This window comes from Hemicordylus capensis, chromosome 1 (assembly GCF_027244095.1).
Source record: "Hemicordylus capensis ecotype Gifberg chromosome 1, rHemCap1.1.pri, whole genome shotgun sequence".
NCBI lineage: Eukaryota > Metazoa > Chordata > Lepidosauria > Squamata > Cordylidae > Hemicordylus > Hemicordylus capensis.
Genome location: NC_069657.1, coordinates 134452355 through 134467919, shown reverse-complemented (window position 1 = coordinate 134467919; position 15565 = coordinate 134452355). Strand labels below are relative to the sequence as shown.

At 45.9% G+C, this 15565-nt stretch overlaps 1 protein-coding gene across 5 annotated transcripts in view; it reads right to left on the bottom strand.

Annotated features, from left to right (window-relative positions):
- Positions 1–866: 866 nt before the first annotated feature.
- IRF7 (interferon regulatory factor 7) overlaps positions 867–15565 on the bottom strand; it is a 31458-nt gene continuing 16759 nt past the window's right edge. For all 5 annotated transcript variants that reach the window (XM_053287663.1, XM_053287666.1, XM_053287668.1 and 2 more), the window contains 5 exons: positions 15051–15287; positions 13150–13344; positions 11288–11668; positions 9089–9207; positions 867–1795 (listed from right to left, as the gene is read on the bottom strand). In XM_053287663.1, coding sequence (XP_053143638.1) covers positions 1664–1795; positions 9089–9207; positions 11288–11668; positions 13150–13344; positions 15051–15287 — 1064 coding nt within the window. In that variant the 3' untranslated portion in view covers positions 867–1663. The remainder of the gene's footprint in view (positions 1796–9088; positions 9208–11287; positions 11669–13149; positions 13345–15050; positions 15288–15565) is intronic.

The window sequence follows — 15565 nt, the reverse complement described above, 5'->3', positions numbered from 1 at the left end:
TCCAGCAGGGCTGTTCTTATGATGCATAGCAAAAACATCTAAAAAAACTTCTCCCTGTCATTTAGAATAGCCAACATTCTGTCCCCAAGGGTCATTGCAGCTGGAAGGAATAGGCTGCTCCTGAGGGTTGATTTGCTAGAGGGCTATGGAGAAAGTCAGCCAATAGTGTTTTGTTCTCATATGGAAGCTTAATCAACTAAAATTTCGTGAGCACTCAAAAGGGAAGACAACCTACTAGCTAAGAGAGCATCCCATCCAAAGGCTACAGTAACTGCTCACGTGCAGATCAAGGTCAGTCTTTCATTTTGAGAGACAGCTTCCCTGGCAGGTTTTCTGCTTCAGATATATTTAAGTAAGTCTGTTATTCCCCTTGACACTTCTAGCAATATGCTCATCCAACTCTTTGCATATCTTGTTGTGTCCTTACATTTCTTTTGTCAGGGTCTGTTCCTTTCTGTCCTCTTCATTTGTACAGGACTGCCATTTTCTGAAGCATGTCTTCTTCGCTTTTATGGTTTCCCTGACTATTTGTTAGCCATGCTGGTATACCCCCAGCATGGTTCTCCTTCCTTTTCACCTCACCCCCCCCCAGTACACAGTTTTTGGCCCTAAAGTATGTTCATATTTTAATTATCAAGGGATTTAAAAATGGGGTTTCCTTCTCTCCTCTAGTTTTTTTTAAAAAATATTTATTTATTTATTTATTTATATCTATATATTTCTTATCCTTGATTATAATTTAATTTATTTGCACAAACAAACATACATTTGTATACCCCCAAAAACTAATGTCTCTGGGTGGTTGTAACATGTAAACGTAATCCTTAGCTGAAATAAAGCAGAAACAGAAGAAAAGCAGCAGCCAGTAAGGTGGCAGAATAGGATTTATAGTCGCTAGGGAGCAGGACTCCCGCATATTTCCTGCAACCATGATTAACAAGCTCTGAACCAGTTATGCAGAATAGGAAAAAATATATACAATTATGCAAATATGAGAAGTTATACTACTTTGATCATTTTGCATAATTTATACAGGTCACATAATTTTCTTGGAGCACAATTTTGATAGCTCATGTGCCAGATGAATTTGTTTTTCACTGCAGAGTACACAGTTCTGATCAAAACCCTGCCCCTTCTCCAAAAGATCTGATCCGAGTTCTTTAAGGTATCAGGAGGAAGAGAGCCTCCAACAGCCATAGCAACATCCCAAATATCTGGATAAGCAATTGCATTTTAGGTTGAGTTCACCTATATAGTATGTGCATTATGAGGATGCTGCCAAATATGGCAATTACATTGCTAAGGTCTCCTCCGTAAAGGCGTAGAAACACTTGTTCCATGAGAGGACCCTCTGGAGAGTTCTCCTGCCTCCATGCTGGCTGCCACTGACAAGTGTGGAAAGTCACAACATGTTACATTAATGGGATACATATTCTTAATCAGTTACAAGGGAGAACTCCACACAGGGGGATGTATGTTCATGTGCTTCCCCCACAATGCACAGAGCAAGAGAAATTCAACTCCAGAGAAGTCGTAATACACAGTATAAACAATAACACAGTGAAACATGAAAAGCACCTTCTCTTCTCCCCCACGTATGTAGAATCTTACTACTGAAGTTCTAAACAAGGAACAGAGGATTCCGTTGGCTTGCTCTGCCAGTTCAATACAGGGAGGACAGATATTCCATCATCTCAGGGAGGCTGTGGGAGAGTTCTAGGCTTTCACTGTTCAAGGACGAAACTCCTTCCCTCAGCACATGTTCATGATAATGTTTGCAGAGCTTTGGTACCAACTGTGAGACACACAAAAGAGAGTTAAGCCTACCTGCTACAAGGATATGCGGTTGCTCTCAAGACAGCTACAAAAATACTTTATACATACATCCAATACCAGGCAGAGGTATGTAGAACAGAGACATACTACTGTTCTTTTCATGAAGAGTATCTTTGCCTATGGTGTGAATATTTGTCCCATGACCAGCTCTGTTAAACAGGTGCTTCAGCACTAAAAGCAGTTTTAGTGCTTCAAAACTTGTTTAGGTCAGACATGACAGCAGAAACAGAGGTGAAATGGCTCCACTAACCAAGAAGAACGGCTGGGTGTATGCAGAAGGGACTGCAGAGGCACATTTCTTCTTAAGCAGGGTGATATAAGGGGTGGTACATGCAGACACTGCCTGGGACAAATAGCTGCTTGAGTTGGTACCATCCCCAGCTCTATCCACATCTCCCAGAAGGATGCAGAACAAGGGCTAGGTTCTTCTGCCAAGCAGATGCAGATAATATACTCCAATCCCAAACTCCCCCTGGTTTCTCATGTTGAGGCTGTGGCTAGGAGTGCTTTTTATCAGCTTTGGCTGATATGCCAGATATGCCCATTTTTGGAGACAAATTACCCTAAAACGGTGGTACATATGCTGGTAACCTCTGGGCTTGACTACTGTAAGGCACTCTACGTGGGGCTGCCTTTGTATGTAGTTCAGAAACTACAATTGTTTCAGAATGAGGCAGCCTGATTGGTCTCTGGGTCAACACAAAGGGACCACATAACACCGATTCTAAAAGAACTTCACTGGCTGCCAATAGGTTTCCGAAAGAAATACAAAGTACTGGTTATTACCTATAAAGCCCTTAACAGCTTAGGTCCAGGGTACTTAAGATAGCGCCTTCTCTGTCGTGAACCCTGCCGCCTATTAAGATAATCTGGATAGTGAGACTGCAGAATGGACTCTGCAGAGGTGCATTTCTTCTTGAACGGTGATATGGGGGTGGTACATGCAGACACTGGTTGCCACCAGCTTATTAGTTGTGGCCTTCTCTGTGGCTGCCCCAACGCTTTGGAACTCACTCCCTGCTGAAATAAGAGCATCCCTTCTCTGCTTGTTTTTAGGAGGGCCCTGAAGACATACCTGTTTTCACAGGCCTTCTACTGAGACCCAATTTTTAAATTTTAATGTGTTTTTATCTATTATCTTTTTATGTATTTTAGATGTTTTCTATTATGTTTTAATTCTGTAAACTGCCTAGAGATTTTGATATTAGGTAGTATATAAAATAAATAAAATATCTCGATCACCTGTAGGAACTGTCGCAGACTTAAACACAAGCTCTTTTCCTATGAGCAAATTAAAGACTGTATATGTAACTTTGGAGAAAATATAAATCTTATTTTCCTCTTTGCAAGAGAGGGGAAAGGAGCATTGGTTTAACTTACCATGAAGGCTTCTTCTAGTTGTTGCCAGGGACATCTCATGGGTTATCCCCTCCTGCTAGCTCTGAGAAAGGACAGATCTGATTGGATGAAAGAAATGACATGCCCACTTGGGGCTGAGGGGGATAACCCCGCCCCAGTTCTTTTGACTGAGCCACATAACAAAATGAGAAAGACAGATAACAGAACAGTACAGGTAAAACACTACCAATGCAGACAAGGCATAACTAGACCCCATCAGAGACTGAACATGCTCACTGAATGAGGCTGAGGACCTCCTGAGGTACAAAGTAACCCCCGATCAGGAAGAGGCAAGAAGTGCCAAACTGGGTGGGCCAAGATATCCCTGGCAACAACCATCAGAAGAAGCCTTCACAGTAAGTGAAACTAATGCTCCTTTCTCGGTTGCTGTTGCCAGGGATATCTCATGGGACATACCACAGCTTGGCCAAGCCGGGCGGGAACACCCCTTGCCTATTCCTGAGGAAGGACCTGCTGGAGAACTCTCCTGCCAAATGCAGCTTGGAGAGTGGAATGAGGATCTATCTTGTAATGCCTGGTGAAAGTTAACGGAGTAGACCAGGTCACAGCCCTGCAAATGTCCTGCACTGGCGCGTTAGAAGAAAAAGCTGCCATGGTAGCTGCTGCTCTAGTGGAGTGTGCCATGATGTGGGTAGGCAGCTTTATGTGCCGAGTCTCGCATGCCATAACAATGCATGCTCGTATCCACCGAGCCATCGTCAAAGAAGTCACAGCCGACCCCAATGACCGCGGATGGAAGGATACAAACATAGCGTCCATGGTACGAAAGGATGCAGACCGCCTTACGTATTTCTTTAGGCACCTGTGCACATCCAACTTGTGCCATACGTTCTCCCTCTTGTGGGAGGGAGATGGGGACAGAAGGATGGCAAGAAACATCTTGTGACTGATGAAAGATTGAAGAAACCTTTGGGCAAACAAAAGGATCTGGAATCAGCTGGACAGCTTCTTTTTGAAAAATGCAGAAAGATTTGCCGATAGATTATGCTCTCAGCTCTGAAACTCATCTGGCTGAAGTTATAGGCACTTAAAAATCCAATTCAAAAGATAGGAGTTTGATTGGAATAGTAGAGATGGGGTCAAACAGTGGATGCTGGAGTGCCCTTAGGACCACATGTAGGTTCCATGACAGAAATTTGTGAATGACTGGAGGTGATAACAGAGTCACCCCTCTTAAAAATCTTTTAAGTTGTGGATTGGACTGGCAGGTGTTCTTCGGTCCTCCAGAAATGAGTCCTATCAACCAAGCCACTTGTTGCTTCCAAGTGTTTGGCTTCAGACCCTTTTCCAAGCCTTCCTGAAGGAACTGTAGGAGATGTTTCAATGTGGCACTACCCCTGGGAATGGAGTGGCGGGTAGACCAATGCAGAAAAGCCCACCAGGTACATTGATATGTATGGTTAGTGGAGGGCCTGTGAGATGCCAGCATGGTCTGAAGGACACCTCCCAAATACCCAAACTGGCTCAAGAGTCACTGCTCAGTTTCCAGGTGGTTTGCCTTAACCAGCTCGGGTTGGGGTGATGCACGGGTCCTTGAGATAGAAGGTTCCGACTGATTGGAAGTTCCCACGGCAGCTCTGAGGATAGATGCAGGAGCTCTGTGAACCAGGGCCTTCCGGGCCAGAACAGTGCTATGAGGATGACTTGTGGCCGAAGAAGACACACCCTCCTTAGAACTCTGGCCAGCAAGGGAGTTGGAGGGTAGGCATATAACAGACCCTTTGGCCACGAGCTTGATAGTGCACCCACGGCTATTGCTTCCTTGCAGGGAAACCTCATTATGAAGTCCTCCAGCTGCGCATTTTCTGGAGCTGCGAACAGATCGATTATGGGGTTGCCCATCTGCTTTGTGATTTGCTCTAACACCCGTGGATTCAGAGACTATTCCCCGGGATGAAGGTCTTCTCTGCTGAGCCAATCTGCTACGAGATTCAATTCTCCCTTGACATGATGAGCTGTTAAGGAGCTGATGTTCATCTCTGCCCTGGAGAGAAGAATCGCCTCCTGATGCAGAGACTTGGAGCGGGTTCCCCCTTGCCGATTTACGTTGGCTTTCGTGGTGGTGTTGTCTGTTCTTATCAACACATGGCAACCCTGCACTGTGGACTGAAAAGCTTCCAGTGCCAGGCAGATGGCACGAAGTTTCCGCCTAGTTATGCTGTTTCTCTCCTGTTTGTCCCATAGTCCTTGGGCTGAGAGGTGAAGGTAGTGTGCCCCCCCAGCCCGTCGTGCACATCCATAGTCACTATGAGCTTTGGATGGTCCAAAAAACCCCTCCCTTGGAAAATGTTGTTCAGGGAGAGCCACTAACAAAGGGAATTTTGTATCTGAGCTGGTAGGGACAGCCATGACCTTTTCTTTTGTGCAATTGTATCCTGATGAGGAAGCAGGAACCATTGAAGAGGTCGTAGATGTAGACACGCCCAAGGGAACACTTCTATTGTCGCCACCATGAGTAGTAGTAATCGTGCTAGAGATGCCACGAGCATTGTTGGCGATGCTAGTATACTCTTTCTCTCCTGCATGATAGTCTTGTACCGATCCCATGGCAAGAAGAGGCGATCCTCGACTGTATTGATCACTACGCCCAGATGACAAAGATGGTGGCTCAGAGTCAGCTGGCTTTTTTGCCCATTTATTATGAACCCATGGCGTTCCAATTCTGAAATGGTAAGTGCCAGGTCTTGCTGCGCTTCCTGCAGGGAACGAGACTGCATGCACAAGTTGTCCAATTAGGTGAAAATATGAACCCCGCATAGTCGAAGATGTGCCACCAAGGGTGCTAGCACCTTGGTGAACACGCAGGGCACGGAAGACAGCCCGAATGGGAGAGCAGCGTACTGAAAATGGTGACCTGCATATTTGAAACGAAGCAATCTCCTGCTGTCCGGATGTATCGGGTCATATAGGTACATTCAGGTCGATAGATGCTAAGAGGTCCAGGTGGTGAAGCGCCTCTGAGACCGATCTTAAGGTCTCCATGCAGAAATGCTCCCGCTTGACCGACTTGTTTTAAAATTTTAAGTCAAGAACCGCCTTTCTGGTCCTGTCCTTTTTGGGGATCGTGAATAGAAGACATGCCCCCTCCCTCCTGAGAGATAGGAACTGGTTCCACCACCCGATTTCCATTAGATGATGAATGGCTTGCAACATCTCAGAATCCATGGACGGGGTTTTAGAGTGGGTAGGAACCTGTGGGGGGGGGGAAAGGGGCATCCAGTTCTATTCTATATCCACTTTAGATAACCTTTAGAACCCAATTGTCCTTTACAGAAGATTCCCTGGCGGGAAGGAAATTTGTCAGGCGGCCTCCTAGTTGAATTATCTAAGTCATTGTTGAGGTTTTGGCTTAGCTTGCGCTGACTGCTGTCTGAAACCTCCTGGTCCTTTATAGGAGAAGCACTGCCGACCCCAAGAACCTCTCTGTTGTCTAGTATCTCTGTCCCGACCCCTGAAGGGCTGAAACTGCTGGAAGTTCCTCTTAAAGTGGGGGCCGGTCTGATTTTCAGACTGTTGATGGCATGGTCTTGCTTTTATATCTCGATTCAACGAGGACGTCTTTTAGGGCATCCTCCCTGAAAAGCTTTGTGGAATCATACGGCACTACCATGAGATTATTTTTGGAAGTGCTGTCCACTGACCAATTTTTTAACTACAGGTGACGGCGCCCCAAGACACAGACAGACACCGCAGCTACTCGAGATGTATACCTAATAGAGTCTAAGGTGGCATTCACTATAAACGCCCGTGCCTTCTGTAGCTTGACTAATTGTTGACTCAGTTTTACAGCATCTGAAGGTGGATTGTTTAAAAGATCATCTAACCACAACAGGGAAGCCCGTGCTGCCATGGATGCCGCCACTGCCGTTCAAGTAGAAAGGGAGGAGTTATCATGTGTCTGCTTAAATGCCAACTCAGCTTTCTTGTCAGCCAGGTCCTTCAAGGTGACCTCGCCATCCATTGGTACAAGGGAATTTGACACCAATTGCACAATAGGCACATCCATGCAAGGGGTTTTCAATAAATCAGAAGCTTCTTGCTGAAATGAATAGAACTGGTTAAACACAGACATTGGCTTCCTGTTTGCCGCTGAAAGCAGCCACTCCTGCTTTACAACTTCAGCAAATAAGTCAGGCAAAGGTAACAGCATGTCCTTTGGCTTTGCCCTTGGAAAAACCAAATCCCCTTTTCAGAAGTACTAGTCTCAGAGCTTGTGTTGTGCTATGGCCTTTATGACCCGAGACATAAGGGAGTTGAAGTCCTCAGCCACAAATAACCTTTGAGAGACAGAGACATTATCATTGCCCCGCCCCCACCCCGACCATTCCCTTGATTCCCTGTCAGGGAGCTCTGGGTCCCAGGGCAAGCTCTCAGCTCTGACAGTGCCATCCTCCACATCAGAACCCAGAGGATGAGAAGGGATTGTTCTGGCCTTCACCATAGGCCTGGGATTTAGAGGTCTTGGATGCCTGGAGTCATGCTCAGAAATATCAGATGGATGTGTGAATGCATGAACACCCCCCCCTTTTTTTTTTTTTACTCGGAGAAACCCTCTTTTTAGATGTTTTTGCTTGGCCTTGGCAGGGGGAGAGCTAGCGGAGTCACTAGAGGAAATACTCCAAGGAGGAGATGGCCCTTTTTTCCTTTCTATCATTTTTCTTATCCTTTTTAGCATGCCTAATCTGCTGAATCGTGTCCACAATCACGTTTTTGAACCAGGCCTGCCATTCGGGTGGAACAGCTTTATAGGGAGGGTAAGACATGCACCAGGGATGGGAGAAACCAGATCCCCAACTGCCACTTCAGTCTCCCCTGTTACCTCCCTGAACAGAGTCTCCCTATGTAAAGGCCTGCCAAAGGCTGGTTGCACTCCTCCAAAATGGCGACTTCACCCTCCTTTTGCGCCATTTTCGTTGTCTCTGCCACCATCTTGAGCCTGATGTGCTGCTGTGCCTCCGATATCGCCCATATCTCAGCTGCTGATGGGGGAGGATTAGCGATGGGCAGCCTTAAAAAACAGATCTGGTGATCATGAAAAAGGCCGGTAGGCTGGAGGGCTGCATGCCAGGCCACTGATGAGCGTGTCTCGCGGCCCTAAAACAGGAGACTTAGCGTGGACCCGGAGGTGAATGGTGCAGGTGGCTCTGAGGTGGCCGTCACCGACACCAAAAGAGGCGGCTGCTATCACTCCTGAAGATGAAACAGGCGGCTGTTTAGCAGCCATTACCACTTCTAGCAAAAACGCTCGGACTGGCGCGGGGGCACTGAAAGGCTTGGAAAGGCCTAGGCTGAATTCCGCCTGGCGCATTTCTCTGGGGACCAGAACTGTTCTACCCCTATGCCAGCACTCCATACAACAGTAAGGAGGGGATAAAGGCGGGCAGGGGAAGAGAAGGAACGGAGAAAATAGCCGATAGAAGGTTTTTTGTTTGTTGGTTTGTTTTGATTGATAAATAGATAGAAAATATCAGGGAAGAAATGAGAAAGTATCTAGAAAAAAGAATGGAATTAGCAAGGGAAACAGAGAAGAATTGAAAAAAGGTCAGAGCGGAAAAAAACTGCTGCCTGGAGCTAGGCGAGGACAAAGAACTGGAGCGGGGTTATCCCCCTCAGCCCCGAGTGGGCGTATCATTTCTTTCATTCAATAAGATCTGTCCTGTCTCAGAGCTAGTGGGAGGACCTGGATGTCCCTGGCAACAGCAACTGAGAATATCCAATTCATTCCAAGCTATACCTTCATATACCATTATGGGCCCAGAGAATGAACCAACAAATACTCCTGTTCCGGAGGACAGAACTTTGCACTGTTAACTTAAGAGGCCTCTTTGCTCACCTTCACCAAGATTAGTTTTTTCTCCTTGGGCTTGGCAGCTGAGAAGTGCTGTCCAAAGCACAGGTAGATGGTGTAGTCAGGAGAGGACTGTCTTCGACCTTCATGGAAATCCCTCAGTTCTGTTGGACAGAAAGATACAGGACTCTAAAATTGCTTTCAGATGAGTCACTAAGAAGGACATCATCCTAATAGGACATTTGAGCCTTTAGTCAGTGTAGCCTTTACATGGCAGCATTATAGGTCAATAGATTTAAGTCTCCTGTGCGAAATCATACTTGACACCATGTGCGGATTTTGTTTCTAGTATGTACCCATTGTTAAGTGACATCCCTAGGTTTGGACAGTGTAGCTTAGAAGCCAAAAGAAAAAGGTGTGTGTGTGGGAGGGGGGGGGGGGGAGACACAGCTATGAATTCTCCAGTTCACATCTCACCTCAGTTATACCCTTGGGGGTTCTTAGGTAAGCTTCTAACTCAGTCCCCCCTGTGTTCGTTCTATAGTATGACCTATCTTTGTGCATGTTTATTAATATTCTCTCCTTCACACCTCAGCTGTGCGCCTAGTTCTGCCAACAAGAGTTCATAAGCGTTATACATAGAATAAAACCGCTGCAAAGCAACAACTTAAGTACCTTGATCAGGGCTGTGAGAAACCTGCAGGAGGAAAGCCAAAATTATGCACCAAGCCTGCATGAGGAGAGCTGGTCTTGTGGTAGCAAGCATGACTTGTCCCCTTAGCTAAGCAGGGTCTGACCTGGTTCCATATGAATGGGATACTAGAAGTGTGAGCACTGTAAGATATTCCCCTCGGGATGGAGCCGCTCTGAGAAGAGTATCTAGGTTCCAAGTTCCCTCCCTGGCATCTCCAAGACAGGGCTGAGAGAGATTCCTGCCTGCAACCTTGGAGAAGCCACTGCCAGTCTGTGGAGACAATACTGAACTAGATAGACCAATTGTCTGACTCAGTATATGGCAGCTTCCTGAGTTCCTAACTCAAATGGCACATGTTGGCTTATTTGGCATAAATTTATTCTCCTCCCCATGACTGGTGAAGCAGAAGAGAGTTTGAGTCATTGGCTCACATGTCAGAGAGTCATCTGCTGCCCTAAGAGAGCTGTGTCCTTGTACAGGGTGAGAGAGGGGCAACTGTTGCCAATTCTCCTTGCCTCCTGACCCTCGGGGACATATTTCTGGATGGCAAAGAGCAATAACATAGGTGGTGGTGGTGGTGAGGTCCACTCCACCTTTCCCCCTGTGTGCTCTGCTTCTCAATAAGACTTCTGCCAAATCCCTTGCAGTGCAAGGATGGAGATCCTTTATGCAGCTCAACATGGGGGACACTGATGCCAGATACCTTCAGGTCACTCGACATAATGCTTAGCCCAACCTAACACCAATCTTCTAGATTTTCACTATCCATTGATGCCCCGCCCCGCAGCCTTTATTTATTCAATCTCTATACTGCCCTTCAAAAAAAATGGCTCAGGGCAGTTTACACAGAGAAATAATAAGATGGATCCCTGTCCCCAAAGAGCTCACAATCTAAGAAGAAAGAGATAGACAGACACCAGCAACAGTCACCGGAGTTACTGTGCTGGGGGTGGATAGGGCCAGTTACTCTCCCCCTGCTAAAGAAAGAGAATCACCATGTTAAAAAGTGCCTCTTTGCCAAGCTAGCAACATTTTATTTTTAAATGGGAGTAAAGATTCTCAGAATGGTAAGGACCTCAAATCAGCTTCATTTGGCTCATCCACATGCTGCCCCTATCATGACCACAGAACCTGGATTGGATGAAAATTAGAGGTACAGTTGTGTGCCAACCTATTGATAGCTTCCAAAACAATACCACTGAATAAAGCAGTTTTGAGATGTATGATACGGGGAAATCACATTAACTGTATGCAAAAGTTAAAGTGGCAGTTACAAGCCAAGGTCACCACAAGGGCTCCTTTGGGGCATGGTTACAGACCTTGGAAAGGCTTGATGTGTGCTGTGATTGCAACCAAAAAGGTTCCTGGCCCAACCTATATTTCAAACATTTTCTGCCCCTGCAGACTCAGAGGGCTGCAATCAACGTAGTGAAATTAAGAAAGAAAATCCCTGATGTAGAAGTTTCACCACATAATCACCACTTTTAAAAATATAAAACCCACTCCAGGAGTATATTGGGTACCCATTACGGCATCTCCTAGAGAATTACCTTGGTCAAATTTTTCATAACTGAAGATCTCAGTGTCTTCATTCCGAGGCAATAATCTAAACTGCGGGTGATGAGCCATGCTATCCAGCTGCTTGGAGAAGGCCAAGAAGACCTTACATTTACCCATTCGTTTGGCACAGATCTGCTTATTTCTCTGATACAGCAGCAGATGTGCACTTTGCAGCACAGTCAAGGTGTGCTTCACTTGCTTCTGATCAGGCAGGGTCTCCGGGCTTGGAAACTGTATTATCTGTGTGCCATTTGGAGCACTATCAGTGTGGTGGTTGTAGGTCAATATGCAGCTGCTCACTTTGACCTCTGCTTCATGCTGCAGTGCTCCTCGGTAATAGATGGAGACATCCAGGTGAAGGGGGATTGTTCCTACAAGAGACCAGGTTGAGCTTAATCAAATGTAGGTGGTGAACTGGGGGAGAGAGAGGTCATTGCATGCAAAGTAGGGATCAGCAACATGACACCAACATAAACAGACACATTTCCAAAGAATGGGAGTGCATTCATAGCACTATCACATCTGAAATAAAAGTTAATGACATTCTAGTCAGCATGGCTAAATAAAGTCAGCTGACAAAACCCAGCCTGAAGGTAGAACAAAACAGGAGACACTGCAGAAGAGAAAGATGAAGGATTCTGCAATAGATACACTGGAGAAAGCAGAATGTTTAGCTCAGAAAGAGGTCCAGATGCAACTCTAATACTTTAAAAGGGTGCCATGAAGGGTGCAATTCCTCTGTTGTCACTAATGGGTGGGTAAGTGTCAATGGAATTGAAGCTGAAAGAAAGCAGATTTATCATGGAAAGGGAGAGCCCAAAATTCCAAGATATTGAGGCTCTACACACGAGTGGTGTGTAGACCCTGGGAGGGTTTGGCGGGGAGAGGCCTGCGTGGACAGATCGGCTGCCCACACGACTATTGGCTCCGTCATGGAGCCGGTGGGGGCTGCGGGGATTGGAGGCCATTCGGCCCCCAGACGTCCCAGGATTCCCCATATGAGTGTGTGTGGCATTCTGGGGGGACCCCCGAGGCCAGGAGGCTTGTTGTTGCCTCCTGGTTGAGGGTCTACTTTTGTGGGCACACGATAAAACAAAGTTAACAGAGCGCTTGCTGCGTTAACCTCGTTTAAGGCGAGGCTTGCCTGCGAGCCTGGTGGTTCTGACGATCACTAGAAAGCAGACTAGGCTCCCTTAGCCTGCTTTCTAGTGATCGTGGGTATAGGCTTACTGGCTTTCTAGATTGAACATTTGTGACTGGACTAACCATGGTAAAAACTGGTTGAGTTCTTAAACCTAAGCCCCAGCAGTCCAGAGAGCTGCTCCCGTCACTCTGCCCTTGTGATCCCACATTTCGTGAGTTCTGCCTTAATCAGCTCAAAGTTCTGGGGGCAGGGTGGGGCGGGTGAGGTTAAGGCACCCACCACCTGGAATGCACAACAGTGAAATCAGTTCTGGTGACCAGGTCACCACAATAACTCCTGAGGGAGACAGGATAGGGAGGGAGGGAGCAACTCCCAGCAATGCAGAGGGTGTTTGGGGAGACACCGGCCTCTTTAAAGCTACCCAGTCTAAGCTGAGGAGATGCCTAGCTAGAGCAGTCTGGCTAGTTCTTGGTCCTGGGAAGGTGAATGAAACTATGGGTGAAATAAACCCCCTCTCCAGCCATTGAAGCCATGGGGTTCAGCAGCTTGGCATCTCAGGAGCCAATGGCAAGAAGAGAGAGTGCTAGGGACATCTAGCAGCCATTGCAGGCTTGAATACCATCCAAAGCCCAGACATGGCTAAAGAGGAATGAAAGAGTGCAATAACCCCACTATTTGGGGGTGTAGTGTACAGGTGCATGCACTAACCATTGTTCTGCAATGGGGTAGTGTTGGGAATGAACTGCTCTTCTGGGATGGGAACAACAGGAGGCATACACACAGCTTGCTGGTTTGCTGGCTGCTGATAATCATTTCTTGCTGAGTTGTTCATCATTCCAGGGCCCTGAGGTTCTTCATTTGTGTAGATACTGCCAATGAAGCAATAGTTGTATGGAGTTTCTCCTAGCACAGAAAAGGAACACCATGAAAATGCTGCTGCAGTCTGGATGGTCCTTCTGTGCTTCAGCTCCACTCAGAAGAGATAAACCCTTGTAGTCTTCACACACTTGCAGAAATCAAAGCCATGACATGGCATGCAGCCGAATTCCTCTAAACCAAACATCCAGTTACGCTGACCAATTCTGATCAATTTTAGCAATCACTATGCAGAAGTGTGAAACGCCGAGGCTAAACTACATACTTCTGTTTGATGCTTAAACAGAGTGGGGCTTTTGGTTTAACACAATATTGCCTTTGATCATCATGAAAACAATTCTAAATATTTTTAAAAACAGGTTCAGCTATACATTTAAAATAACCTGGTTCACAGTGACATCTGAACTTAATGTACACATGTTCAGATGATAGACCCCCGCCCCCCCTTCCTAAACAAGCCCATGCAACTAAAGAGCGGGGTGCACTGAGTGCACACACATCTTAAATGTCTTTCCTGGACATTCTTCCAGTGTGTTCCTTTACTGCATGGGGTGGGCAGATCATCTGTGAGCTACTGCTCCGCACATGGCACAATACTATGCAATGAAGGTACATCACAGGAGGATGTCCGGATGTGTGTGTTGTTGGTATGTTCTTTTTAAAATCACATATGTTGGTTCAGGACACTGGAAAATAGCCAATGTAACTCCCATTTTCAAAAAGGGATTGGGGGTGGGATCTGGGAAGCTAGTTAGCTTAATGATTGTACTGGGTAAACTGATGGAAAACATCGTTTAGGACAAAGTTGTTAAGCATACAGGTGAAACTCGGAAAATTAGAATAGCGTGCAAGAGTCCATTAATTTCAGTAATGCAAATTAAAAGGTAAAACTGATATATGAGACAGACACATTACATGCAAAGCGAGATAAGTCAAGCCTTAATTTGTTATAATTGCGATGATCATGGCGTACAGCTCATGAAAACCCCAAATCCACAATCCCGGAAAATTAGAATATTACATGGAACCAAGAAGACAAGGATTGTAGAACAGAACAATATCGGACCTCTGAAAAGTATACAGTGTACTGTGCTTGATTGGCCAGCAAACTCGCCTGACCTGACCCCATAGAGAATCTATGGGGCATTGCCAAGAGAAGGATGAGAGACATGAGACCAAACAATGCAGAACAGCTGAAGGCCGCTAATGAAGCATCCTGGTCTTCCATAACACCTCATCAGTGCCACAGGCTGATAGCATCCATGCCATGCCGCATTGAGGCAGTAATTGCTGCAAAAGGGGCCCAAACCAAGTACTGAATACATATGCATGTTTATACTTTTCAGAGGTCCAATATTGTTCTATTCTACAATCCTTGTCTTCTTGGTTCCATGTAATATTCTAATTTTCTGGGATTGTGGATTTGGGGTTTTCATGAGCTGTACGCCATGATCATCACAATTATAACAAATTAAGGCTTGACTTATCTCGCTTTGCATGTAATGCGTCTGTCTCATATATCAGTTTCACCTTTTAATTTGCATTACTGAAATTAATGGACTTTTGCACGATATTCTAATTTTCCGAGTTTCACCTGTATGCCTAATGAGTACAGCTCAACACTTGGCCTCAGCTTGGGTGTTTGAGCAAAAAGGGTGGATTATAGACACAAGTCTAGTCACTCAAAAGCCCACACACTCCAGTTTACCCAGACTGCAGACTAGATTACTCACCAACATTATTAAGCTGATTTGCTACAGGTGCATTTTGCTGTGTGCAGTGGACTAGATGAGTGGCAGCTGGCTGGGAATTCAAATTAGGTATGGTCTGAGCTGGCCCCACTGATGGTACTTCATAATAGCTATTCTGAACAGGTTCATTCATGACTCCATTCCCTATTAGCAGGCAGCCATTTTGGTCAAAATGAGGGGCAGTATAAGCAGGACCTTGTTCACATGCAGAAGCCTCTCCTGTATTGGGGAAAGAGACAATGACATAACACATGCTAGCTTTGGCAAGAGATAAGACAAAGACGAGAATGAGAGTTGCGCAGATTCTCTCTCTTGTATCTAAATTCAAATAAGGTTCCCTCTACCATGTTCAGACGACCATGGCACCCAGGCCCAATGCACTTGAGTCTCAGGCACTGTTCCCTCCAAGGCGTGCACATGCTCATTTCTGATGTCAGCTCAGTTAATTCTAGATCCCGTTCAGGTTGAATTAGGAAAGCCCTACTCTGAATGCATGT